Genomic DNA, 13,938 nt, shown 5'->3' with positions numbered 1-13,938 from the left:
AACATACATTTGATACAACTAATTCAAGTTTCTTCACCCTTTTTTACGAAGTTATTTTCTCTTAGATAAGTAATAATACTTAATCTATATAGTAATGTTTTTAGCTGTTTAACAGCTAAATCTAGCAATTAAAAAAATTATTAATATATCCAGTAAAATTAATTAGAAATGGGTATTAATGAAAGAAGTTAAATTTACCGAAATTCTTATTGTTAAAAAATATCATTAAATAGTCTTATAAAATGGCTAACAGCTGAGCAGAAGCCGTTTCCCAGCTGCCATATGGATGGGCCCCCACTATTTTTGGAAGTATTTTTGAGCTCAGCACCCATAAAAACCTACCCCTAGCTACGACACAAGCCCTATCTACACATCATACTCTTGGCCACTCCCAGCCGTTTCCGCTAGTTCTAGCCGTTAAGCAGCTGGTACAAGAAATTCTTAAAATGGCTATTTAACATTTTAAGAATTTAACATCAATTATAGCAAAATTATGTTTCAAGAAGTTGTTTCCTATGTAATAAATGATAGATTTGCCCTGAAAATGGCCAAAAAAAACTGCTAAACGGCTGAGCCGCCAGCCGTTAGCCATTACTTTTCCAACTTTTTGTTTGATTTAGGGAAAATAGACCTAACAAGGAATATTCATGCAAAGTTTCATAACAAAATTCGGATTCTAAGTGCCATTTGCGCTTTGATTATGAAAAGGATGCATTAAATACCCCCCCTTAAAAAGATTAAAACATTCATTTTAAATCTCATAAAGTCTCTTAATTTATCGTAGGCACTTTATAAGCAGTTTAAATGCATCAGAAATTAAAATTAACAATGAAAAGAAAAAAAATTGCAACAATTTTTTCTTCTTGTATTGTAATTTTAGAGTTTGGCCCCTTAAATTAAAGTTAAAATTTGCAAGAAACCGGGCCCTGCAACAACCTAAACTAAACATCAAACTATGACATTATACCTGTATATTAAGAATAATATATGGTTTGGTATGTTGCGGGGCCCGGTTTTTGGTGAAAAACTTAAAAAACTGAAAATTACTGCCAAATTTTTTTTGCAAAAATATTTAAAAAATGACATGAAAATTTTTCAAAAACAACATAAAAATGGATGAAAAAAGTAAAAAAAAAAATTTAAACCCCAGTTTCCTAATAGATCATGTAGTATTATAAATATAAATAGGTGAAGAAACTTGATTGTATCAATGTAACACTGAAAAAAAATATTTTTTCCAGTGATGGTGAAAATTCAAAAGGTAAAATTCATGACGTGAAAAATATCCTTAACCTTCATGTTTCAAAGTTCATAATTCATCAACCAATAATTAAAAAGACAAAAACTCTTCTGTTTTATATGAGATAGGGTATATATTTTCAAAATAATTTATTAATTTAGAGAAACTCCAAAGATGATTTTTGGCGAAATGTCCGGCCTTAGACCGCTGTGAATCCATCATTAGACATTAACCAAATAAAGTAAATACTACCTTCAATGTATTTGAGAACCTCTTGCTGTATTTGACAAATTCTCTTTTTCTTTGCTCCAAGGCTTGTTTTCCCTGAAAATAATGTTATAAACCTAACAATTTTGCTTTTAAAGTAAACAAAAATATATAAACAGCATAAAAAATATTAAAATATGTTTTAAAAAAGGACAATGATGTATTTGTATATTTGTCAAAGGAATTATCTATTAAAAAAAAGTAAAAAGAGGAAATTAAAAGTGAAGTAAAACTTAAAGTTTCCATAGCTTAGAAAACTAACTGCGTAAAAAGACAAGTAAAACACAGGACGTATCGACATACACTAATAATTAAATAGCTTCTGTACTAAACATCTGCTGCACTGTACCTGTGTCCCAGGAATATACTGTGACACTTCATTGACAGCGTCCAGGAGGCGCTTGATGGCACTGGCAATCTCTTTGATAGTCTCGAGGAAGGTTCTCCTGTCCGTTATCTCGTCAGGGATGCGAGACAGGATTTTCTTCAGGGAAGCAGATTTCCTATTAATCAATATAAAACTGTAACTTGTAAAAACTGTAAAATTGTAACTGTGGATCACTAAGGCAATGTATTATTTTTTTATTTTTTGACTTTATAAAAAGTCAAAAAGTCAATATCATTAACTAACTTAAGCTATGGATTAAATGCTCTATGGCACTTTTATTTGTTTATCAGAAAAATATTAGTTACACATAATACCTAAATAAGTTCAAACAAACCTTAATATTAAAATTAATTTTTATGACATGAACCCTATTTCTAAGATTATACCTGTTCAATTCTTGGAATGGCTCCTCAGTTCTGGAAGACTTGTACTCCATGCTATCCTGATCACTTACATAACCCTAAAGAAAAGTTATATGATTATAAAAATAACTGAAGCTTTCCAAAAGAGCTATCCTACTGTAAAATGAATTACCCTCTCTACTAAAATCCATTTTATTTTTGATCTTGATAAATAAAAGAAAATCTTTGTGACCACAATAATCTAACTGTCTCTGGTATAGGTAGTAACTTACTTGTAGACGAAGGATACTTTCATTCATATTGACACTGACATCTGCCTTCTTAATTAGGCCCATCACAAGATCATAGGTAAGACCTGGGTGAGCATGTTCAACCTAAATCAAACAAAATACCTATTATATTATAATGCAAGTAAATCTTCGTGAATACAACAAAACTACATACACATTACTTATTTAGTTCGATTTATGTCTGTGTAATCTTTCACACAAAATGTTAGTAGACAGAACAACTCCCATTATTTTAAAAACTAAAATAAGTGGTGCTAATTTTTTCCCCATCTCTAACCTCTGCGGGTGGCTCTAACCCTTCGGTGGGACTACAAATTGCTCAATATAACCTAACCTTACCTTAAGTAATAAGAAAACGAAAAACTCCTCCAATCCACACCTATTGAATTTATTCTAAAAATCAGTTATCAGTGCACTACAAAGTACTTTATTTGAAAGCACCTAAGAACTACTGACCTAACATTGTAAACGGATATTAACACCTTGTTACTACCTGCACTAAAACTCTTCTCATTATAAAACAAATGTCTATGAGTTTTGTATTGGGGAAGAGGGTGGTTGGTAAATTGGCAATACAACCATAAAAATATTTTTAATATATTTTTTTTAAATACCTTGGAAAAGGCAGCCTTCAAGGTGTGGCTGGCTGTGGGATCCTGAGCCTCGAAATTGGACAAAATAGGCCTAAATAAATGAAAAATAAAATTTTCGCTTAATAAAAGATGAGATTAAAATGATTGTAAAGAAGAACTGCAATCATTAAAAACAGATTTTTTCTCTTCAAGTTTAAATCTTGTAATTACCAACCTGACAAGAACAGGGAAGGCAAGGGACGACACTGGGCTTTCTTGAACCATACTTGTCATTATACGTTATCTGAAAAAAAAAATATTAAAAAATATCACATTAAGTAATGCCATAAGATTCTGGAACGTATTTATCATAACAAAGCATCAAAATCAAAGTTAGCATAGCACCGAAATTCATTGGCAAGGTTATTTTTGTGCTCTGGCTTAAATTGGCAAATTTTAAGATCCAGCAGGCGTCCTGCTAACTCTTCCATAACTGCCCCAGAACAAAGCACTAGTTTCTTGGGGTCTTTACAAATATATTTCATAGTCACTGCAGTTTTGGTCAAACACTCGTCTGATAAAAAAGGCGGATCTGCAAAAACAAGATCGTAACTTTCCCGACATTCTTTGGGCACTGATAGCGGTGATTTGTAATCATAAAAGATAAAATCTGAACCATAAGCAGCAAATCTTTTATCATATTCAAACACGGTGGCGTCAAAGTCTTTGTTTATTGCTTTAATAGCACGGTACAAGGTAGGAGCTGAAACACATGCCACACGGCCGTTTTCTTTTACAGCTTCCATAACCATTTTAGCCAACTGTTCGGCCGTTTCTTGGCTGTACCAAAATTGAGACAGCTGCCAATCCTCTTTGACCTCTGCCGTTACTTCGACGGTTTCGCCGCTCCATGCTTTCTCTCTTTCGTCTTGTTCCTGAAAAAAATAAAATCTATAATTAAACACAAATGATATTTATAAATAAAAAATAAATGAATAATATATATAGGTAATTGTAGTAAAAGTGTTCCCTGATTTGATAAGCAACTAAATAGAAAAGTTAATCAAATTAATCAGATAATATGTACCACTGTTTTTAAAACCTTTTAATTTGGATGTTGAAAGTGTTATGTATATCATATATAGATCAGAGACAGAATTAGTGTTATCACATTGTTAGAATGAATGAATTAATTAGTGTAAATATATTGTTTTCTACCTATATATGTTCGATAACAGAACTGACAACTAATAATGACCTACATGTCACAATTGTAATTTATATGAAATACGGGCTCAAGAGTTTCTTTATATGATTTTATACAAAATCAAGACTAAAATTATTATTTACATTATCAATATCAAATCCTTTTTTGAAATTCCCACTTCTCGAGAATGAAATTGTTTATAGTCTTAGACAAACCTGATAAAATTGTGAAAGAGCGTTAAAAGCATCAGCAGACAAGGTTATAGGTTCATCATCTGAATCATTTCCCATTTTTCTAAAAACATAAAACATTTTTTAGGTAATTATTTTGATTAAAATCATAAATTTTGCAATAAAAGGCATTATTTTGTCAAATTTGAATAATTTTATAGTTATATTACAATGAAATATAGCAAAAAAACACAAACAAGCACAGCAATATGCATAAAAATCTCAAATTAAATCGTAATAAAAACATTTGTTGTCACCTTCACGCGCGTAAAAGTTTCGAATGCCGCTGAACTTTTTATAAAAATAAATGTCGTAGTTATATTTAAAGTTAAAATTAATTTATTCATAACTTAAAACAAATTAATCCAATAAAGTTATATATAATATAGTCATATTGTCATTCAATTCTTTTAAAGGAACTACATCTGGTATTTTTTCTGTCTCAAATTCTTATCTCCAAAATTTTATTACCTTTTTTTCTTTCAGTGATTTTGTTGAATGTCGTCTTTTCATTAATATTGATGTAAAACAGCTGATTTCTAATTTTACCCCCACTTTTATTTTTCTTCCTCCTTTATTATTCATTGAGGAGGGGAAGAAGCTGCGAGCACTTTCTGCTAGAGAAGAGAGTTTAGTTGAGCTCAATCTCAAAAATTGACCACTTTTTTGGTTCCTCAAGCCCTTGCCTTTCCCACCTATCATATCACCATTTTTTACACACTTTCTCCTTACTTTTGTGGAACCGCAGACTGCTTTTTAGTGCTCAAAAATATTAAAGAAGTTAAAAAGTGATATAGTTTGACTTAAATGTTATATGAAAACCACATACAATTTTTGTTAGTCTTATGTTATTGTTAAAATATGAGCCTTGCCTGGAGCAAGACAAGAACCAAATATTTGGTATTATTACGTAATAAACCTAATACTAAATATTGTGATTTTAGTTGAAATTGATGTTTATTTCTCAAAAGAAGTTATATTTTAATGTTTAGGTCGATCAAAATTATATTTAAGCGTTGTTAGTTATATTTGACTTGATATAATACCTATATTTGATAATAAAATTTGCATGTGATGTGTGGATCATATATATTCTAATTATTAAAACAAACTTTAAAATCCTTGTTGGATTTTTTATCATAAGAAATAATGGATATTTCTAGCTACGTACAGTTGTGCATTTAAAAAACAAAGCTGTAGAGTAGTGATCATTTTTATCTTAAGATTAATAATATACAGTTCATTAGTAAAGATTAGCAAAAGAAAAAAAAACTACACCACCTTTTATTAAAATATCCATTAAGATGCCTAATCGTCTTGATGGAAAAGTATTATTTGTGTAAATTTTAAGATTTCATGCCTTTGTCTATACATGCGCTGTTGTTGTATATATACTCATACACATTATTAGTCTAACCAAGGATGACAACATCCATAAGTAGCGAAGCACAAAAAATCGTGGATGGAAATACGTAAAAGTAGATTTAAAGTGTATTTATTAAAAACAAGAATAGATTTATTGGAGAAATTAAACACGAAACCTTGTTTTATTTTTAATGAAAATCGGACCATAAACACTGAAGATATGGAGAATAATGTGAAAAAATACAAAAATAGCCTAAAACCTGCAAACAGGCAGTCTGGCCGTCATGGTTGTTTTCTTTAAACGACGGGAAATTTAATTCTTATATCTATAACTGAAAAAAATTTGAAAATTGAACCATAAACACTGAAGATATGGTGGAAATGTGAAAAATACAAAAATAGCCTAAAACCTGCAAAATGGCAGTTTGACCGTCATGATTGTTTACTGTAAACGACAGGAAATTTAATTTTGATATCAATAACTGAAAAAAATTTTAAAATCGGACCATAAACACTGAAGATATGGAGAAAAATGTGAAAAATACAAAAATAGCCTAAAACCGGCCAAAAAGCGGTCCGACCGCCCTTGATGTCTTATAGTTAATTGTGCTCCTTAATAATGGGAATGTTGTCAAAAAATTTCAGCTGTCTATCTTTAATAGGAGCCGAGAAAATCACGTTTCCCCTATTCTGTCTCATGACGGTCAGACGGACGGACATTGTGAATTATAGAGTAGCTTCGCTACTAATAACATGTTACTAATTTTTATACTTTCGTTACATTGCGCCCTTAGCCAAGGACGTCCAAGTTCTTTTTTTTCGGGGGGGGGGGGGGTAATCTTTATATCATAGAGGCAAGGTCGTCCAATCTTTTTTTACTTGAGGGGGTGGGTTCAAAATCCACACTTCCCTTCCCCCTTTGGACGTCCCTTTGGACTTTTTCTTCCAAGGAGTGAAAGGAATCAGTAAAATTGTCTCAAACCATGTGAAGAGCTCTCCTAAAAGGGAGAACTCTTATCAGTTCCGTAGTTTACAAAATTGTATTTAATAGGTCTACTCATTGATTTTACTTGATTGATCCGTGAATAGGTATAGATTTTAGTCCTATACTTAAGTAGTCAATTGAGGCAGTGCAGTGGTAACTATGATGTTCTATGCAAAAGTGGTAGTTTCACGAAATGCATTTGAACTTAATTTAGTGAACCGCATATTTTTTGCTAGTAAATGGGTTTAATTATATTTATATGGCAAATATTTGAAAGAATATCAAGACTTTAAAATCGTCTTTTTGTGATATATGCAATTTAAAAAGACTTTTTTCAAGTATTGATATTTTAAAAACTACGTGGTAGAAAATTGAAATTCTTTGAAATATATGCCACATAAATGTAGTTAAACCAATTAACCTGGAAAAAATATGCGGTTCACTAAATTAAGTTCAAATCTATGCATTTTGTGAAATTACCCCTTTTTGTTTAAATTCCATTCTTGTAAACAAGCTATTTATTCTCTGTGCTTTATTTAGGCTTTATCGCCAAGAATAGTCCTTAACATGTATTAAAATAAGCTCATCAATAATAAATATTCCAATGAACTATTGACTTTCGAACAGCCATATAGAGTTGCAACGCTTCAATGACTCGGGGTTATTATAGCATTATTAGAAGATTTGAAATTAATAAAACAATTCAATCAAAGTTTACGATTAGAATTATCCGTATTGGGACGGATATTGCTTAAATGCTGAACAGCTTTGCTTTCATTAAAACTAATACAAATACCTATTTCATTACGTCATAAATGTCAGTAAAAGTTGGTTGAAAATAAGTCGCAATACATTAATTTATTTAAATATTTAATTTAACAATATATGTATTGAATTAACATACATTGTAAATGTACAGTAGCAACAAAAAAGGGAGTGTCTTCAATATTATAATTTAGTTTTGTTACTTTTTATTATCTTTTATTTCCAACACTATCCCTTTAATATTTCTTTAGATGGAGAAGGAATAAATGGGGGTAAAGGGGAATAGGAAAGGTTTATAAAAGCTGTTCTTATCAAGAATAAAGGAATGAATAAAACACTGGTTTCAAAATATTCTATTCAACTATTTTATTCTAAAATCAATTATAGCTTTATAATTTCAAAGAAATTCCTTTTGTAAAAGTCATGATTTGGAGGGATATTTTGCCTATAACTTTGTAACTGGTTAAATTATTGAAACTTCGCATATGGTTCTAGTTTTGTTAAAATCAATAGGTATACCTAGTATTATAGTGTAAAAATTATATGAACATTTTGCCTAAATAAGAGGTTACTTTTGATTGGTGGAAATGTTAAGACAAATATTTTTTTCTTATTACTATATCCCTGAATTCTTTGTCTTTCTCTGTTTCTCTCTCTCCGGCCGGTTGAATTACAGGGTGTTTGTCTGAGGTTTTTTTTTTTGTTTTTGTGTGTGTATATGGTAATTGTACAGCTGAGCTGGTTCATTTCTCTGTGTGTTTATACAGGGTCACTTTGATATATTCTAATTTGGCTTTGAAACCTCTTATAGAGTAGTTTGATGTTTGTTTTCTTTCTTAGTTTTTCTATCTATAAGATCCCGAAAATTGCTTCAGGTTCTTATCCCCTCAAAGAAATAGCCCCAAAATAATTTTTTTCATGTTAATTTATATAAAAGACACACGGTAAAAGATTTTTGTGTGTGTCTGTCTGTTTTTGTGTGTTTTTTTGTGTATGTATTTCTGTGTGTGTCAAGTTATTACTTCGTGGAGGATTCGAGGCTGCTACATTTTGTTCTCTTTCTCTTTTCTCCCTTTCCCCCCGCATGCTTTCAATTTCTCCATCTCTCTCCTTATTATTCCCACTTCTCTTTTCTCTATTTCCCCCTTTCACTGTTTCATCATGTAAAGACTCAAAACAGTTTACGGTGATCACTTACCTTCAGCAGAGCTAAAACATTCCCCCCTTTCCAATCAGACAGGGTGATATAGTGTACACTTTATTTCAAGGGGAAGGAGATTTGATTTTCCTCCTTAATTTTAAATATTCAAAAGATAAGGATGTGTTAAGTGATAAAGACACGTCTAGTTTAGTATTTATTTTCCTTTAATATCATTTAAAATATGGTGTTTAGTTTGGTAAAGTTTTTATTAAGTTGACCACGCCTTGATAAAAGTGATAAATCTAGCAGTTGTTACACCTAAAGCTGTATGACAGTCATTACAGAGGTGAAAGGCAGTTGTCATTTGAAAATATTATTCTATCAGACAGTTAAGTTAGAAATTATCAATCTCCTATCATTTTATCCATATGTATTTACTATTTTTATCATTCTACATATACGTCACTAAATTTTTATACATACATACGACATATTTTAAATTTTTATAAAGATTTTCAAAGTTTTATTATTCACAAAATCTACCTAGCAAATAATGTTTAACAAGAACATGTATATCAATAAGAAACAAAAAAGATAATATAGTTAGTTTGCACATAATAGTAAATCACCGTTGTCATTTATTTCTTCTTAAAACGTAGGCCATTAACGCACAATGGTTCTCCAAATCTTCTTTGGATTTGGCACGACTTGAGGCATCGCTGAGAGATTAGATTATAATTGTTAGTTAGCCCTAAATTGACTACTACTGACTGAAAATTTCTTTTTTTTATAGAAGGAATGCAACTTAAAAAAAACTTTTTTGTAATACCTGTAGTTTTATTACTTATCTGGGCAATTTATAGAAATAAATAGAAATGGCTTCGCGCATAGCCTCCTTATTTTTGCCATAACTTGCTGGAACTTTATACCACCATTTATTGCCATTAAGAGGAGATTTTTTTTACTCGTCACTCCCACCACTAGCATAATGCATGAAACTTAGTATCAACAGTAGTAAGTATACTTTATAAAAACCAAACGATCTAGTGGTAATCGAGATCTTTTGCTTTAAACAGACACAAAGACAGTACCAACTCTCCTTTATTATAGATATTTTATTTTAAGTATATATATCTATAAACTTTAAATTTTTCTTGTTAATATTACAATGTTTAAAATTCTAACTTGTGATAGGTACACCTTTTATACAATGTCTTATCTGAAGGTTAAGCATGTGAAAGTGTGTGTAAAATCGATGGAAAAAATGCAATTAGGCCATCTTACACTCTCTCCTCTTTATCTTAATAGATTTTTAGAATAAATAGCTAATTTTTATTTGAAGAAAATGGTTTGGTCATTGGTCATTAATATAACCGTTTATAAAAAAAAACGTAATATCGATTTACATCTGAATAAAACTGTTTTACCCCTGGTTTGTCTCTAAAAAAATAACAGTGTTTTTACTAGGGATGGCAATCCGTCAAATTACTGGACCGGATTCGGATTCTCCGCGGATTCCTGATTCTTATTTTTGGCGGATTCTGAATTCTAGCAAAATTTAAAAAGTTTTTTATTTAAATAAAAAAATTTAAGTGCTACATATGTCCTAAAAATTAATGTTCTTTGTGTTCTCTATAATTCATTTCCGAGAATCGAACCAGATTTTAAAAGATATTATATATAATGATGATTATCTTTGCCTACAAAAAGGGGGAGTTAAAAGAAAAAACTCAAGACGCTAATTTTAGCCTACCAATTAAGAATTCAAATTCGCTTTTAAAAAACGGATTCCTGATTCGGATTCCAAATTGGCCAAAAATTGGGTGGATTTCAGATTCGGATTGCCAACCCTAGATTTTACTTTTTTTCTCAAAATATGACATAGCTCACTTTCATCTTTCATGCAATTTTTTGCAAAGTAAAAATTGGAGGCATAATAGGTACATAGTAATTGAATTATTTCTCTGAACCAAATTCTCTTTTTTGATCGTGCTTAATTTGTATCTTTGTAAATCTTAGAGAGTTTGGGTTGTAAAGGGATTGATGACTGTAGTCGAATTTTTCTCTTCATGGTATTTAATTTTATACAGCTGTGACAAGGCGGCTTATATCATTTAAAATTTCTCTATTTTTTACAATATTGTCAAAGAAAATCATGATACATTTAAAAGTTAGCTGTCCTTCAAAAATATCAAAACAAGTTTGTCTAATTTAAAAAAAAGACCTGTTTGGCTATTTACCTAACCCTTCATCGCTTGTTAGGTGTTTGTTTTTAATTCAAAGTCAATGTCAACACTCTCTGCCTATGCACAATTTAATTTTAGTAGCAAAGCTACTCTAAGATGTTGCTTGTCCTTGTCTTCGTGTATTAGGCTTTTTCATAACAGAAAAATTGAGTAATAAAGTACGGTAAAGCTGATAAATGTATTATATATATATCCACCTACCTGGATCCAGTGTTGGGGACCTAGTTCGTCTACTAGCAAATTGCTTTCTGCTCTTTGGCTGTGAAAATATCTACGATGTAATTGGCTGATATTCAAAGACCCAATCGAAAGTCGGCTCATAGGCCACGGGGTGGGGACATACAGTTATTTAACCCCTTCCCCCTCAATTGTTTTACTCTAATGTAAAGCTAAAAAGGCTGTTATAAATCTTTTATGTATTATCCTAGTTCTATTATTAAGAATATTATTCTTCTTGTTCATATGCATTGAACTTTAAGGGTCAAGGGTTAGTCAGGAAGGGAGGGGATATTGGACTGTAAATTACACTATTACCCAAAGTTTTACAACAACCTTATCTTATTCGTTGGCATAAATAATTTTATTAATGGGGTAGTTGCACGAAGTGCATTTTAAATTTGATTTATTGAACTGCATATTTTTTCTGTTCAATAGTATAAATAGGTAGCATCTATAGGACATACCTATATTTTAAAGAATTTCAATTATCTACCAGGTAGTTTTTAAAAGATCAAGATTTGAAAATCATTTTTTTGGATATATGCATTATGCATTATGCAACTTATATGGCTGTCCTGTTTTCACAAAAACAGCATGATGACTATTCACCGGTGTCCTGGATAGTAAACAGGTTTTTTTGAGTTACGTATTACAAGACCTATATTTCTATGACCTGTCGTGTATGACGGTTCAGCACATAACTTTCATTACATCACAGCTGATCATTTTTGTGGATTTTTTTGAAAATTACTTTTTTACCCATATTTTCATAGATTTTTCCAAAAAACAATCACAATATTCTCACATTTCCAGCTTAGTTATTCTAAATTCATGCAAAAAAGTATAATAGATGACAGCTATAACCATATCAATAACCTCAATTGACACTTCTAAGATTTGTAGGTAAAACATAGATCCTGAATGTGATACAAGGTTCCTCTGAGGTTCCACCAAAAAAGTTTAAACAAATCAGAATCAGCAATGATTTTGTACAATGTTTTCATTGTAGTATAGACAAGTAAATCACTTCTAGACACCAAGCACATAGAGGACTGGTAAAATTATTTCATTACTGAAACCAGGGAAACTTATCAATTAGGGTTCCAGCTACTGTCCTGTCTCACTTCTTTTTCCTGCCTGCATGATTCGTCCTTACCTGAATGATGCTGTTAAACTTGCAGACCATCATACCACAGGCAGGTTCAATACCACTGCCTTACAGAGTATTAAAACCGTAATTAACAACAGTGTAAACAATAAGAAACCAGTTATCAGAACAGTGCCAGTTGCCATTTATCTTTCAAAGGCTTTTGACACTGTAAACAATGAGGTTCTACTGCATAATTTTAATGCACTAGACTTGAATGAGTACATGTAACGTTTTTATGTGAATACCTTAGAGGTAGACAACAATTTGTTGTTATCAGAGGATCTAAATATGCATACAAATCTGCCAAACAGGCTGACCTACAAGGAGGGGTCCTATACCGTATACTATTCGAACTGTAAATTTCATAAATGCCAACACCTCACTCTAATTACATCTAGTTTCCTCTGCTGACAACTCCAACAGCATAGGTCCCCTTATCTATCCTTATGTCAAGGACATAAAAGCTTACTTAGCAGTTCTTAATGATTGGTTAAAAAGTCAGAACCCATTCATTTCTTCAGCCAAATCATCTACAATAGTCTTTCCAACCTTTTTGAATGAAGCAGGCACGTAGTCTTAGTTGAAACAGTACCATAAGTCAGACATCCTAAGTTCAACCATCTTGTTAAGGAGCCTAAAAACAAACTAAACCCAAAAACAAAATGCTTTAAGCTCTCTCCACCAGAGGGAAAGAAAAGTAAGTCAAAGTAAATACATAAAAAGCAATTTGCCATTTCCTGATATTCTACTGCAGTTCCATATTTAGTAATGCCAGCTGGGACTGCCTACTTTTTGCTGGAAAAGCTGCTCTGAGAACATCCATCTACTGTCACGTCATGAACCAGGAAGCTTTTGTTATCAGCAATATTCTACCATGAACTGTAGTAGATCCAAACTCATTACCCAGAACAGCTAAAACCACCCTGTCCCAATACTTTCAGGTTACAATGTTTACCTGAATACCTTAAAGGCCAGAGTAAACAAGAATCTGGTGCAGTTTGTGTCTGACATTGGAAAGAATTTCACACAACCACCATCATTTCAACTGCAACCATAACCCATCAAAACCTTAAAAGCAGCCACAATACTGAACTGACTGTTTCCAATGATGATGAGCAGGAACAAACAATAACACAGGAATTATTTAGACATCAAGTCAGCAAGGAACCAATATTGAGTAAGATAACTTGTCATATTACAAGGAAAACTTTATACAGAATCATTGCTGATTCTGAAGCATATTAGTTTAAACTTCATTGGTGGAACCTCAGAGGGACATCTTATTACAGCCAGGAACTATGCTATAGCAATTCATGAGGCATGCATGAGGGACTTAACAAGTGAGTATTTTTTGTGTTAACTACCAAAACAAACTTAAGTTTTGTTTTACTGTTTAGACATTAATTCAAATAACAACTTCAAATAACTGTTACCCAACTTCTAGACTACAAATCTTAGATTAGTTAATTGATTCTGAAAGATCTTGTTATTGATAATAACATAATCTTTGG

General features: G+C 31.4%; 1 protein-coding gene across 2 annotated transcripts in view; it reads right to left on the bottom strand.

The window, feature by feature from the left end:
- Positions 1-13,938, bottom strand: part of Ccm3 (programmed cell death protein 10 Ccm3) — a 242,381-nt gene that overhangs the window by 2,371 nt on the left and 226,072 nt on the right. The window contains exons 2-7 of one of the 2 annotated variants that reach the window (XM_080155504.1): positions 3,355-3,425; positions 3,162-3,231; positions 2,530-2,631; positions 2,282-2,355; positions 1,857-2,010; positions 1,493-1,564 (exon numbers count right to left, since the gene is read on the bottom strand). In XM_080155504.1, coding sequence (XP_080011630.1) covers positions 1,493-1,564; positions 1,857-2,010; positions 2,282-2,355; positions 2,530-2,631; positions 3,162-3,231; positions 3,355-3,413 — 531 coding nt within the window. In that variant the 5' untranslated portion in view covers positions 3,414-3,425. Of the gene's footprint in view, positions 1-1,492; positions 1,565-1,856; positions 2,011-2,281; positions 2,356-2,529; positions 2,632-3,161; positions 3,232-3,354; positions 4,055-4,541; positions 4,623-13,938 lie in introns of those variants that run through there. The other variant, XM_080155497.1, reaches the window with a different exon arrangement.

This window comes from Acartia tonsa, chromosome 1 (assembly GCF_053477335.1).
Source record: "Acartia tonsa isolate MP-2025a chromosome 1, ASM5347733v1, whole genome shotgun sequence".
Lineage (NCBI taxonomy): Eukaryota > Metazoa > Arthropoda > Copepoda > Calanoida > Acartiidae > Acartia > Acartia tonsa.
Note: the sequence above shows the minus strand (reverse complement) of the source record. Positions and strands in the feature narration are given on the sequence as shown.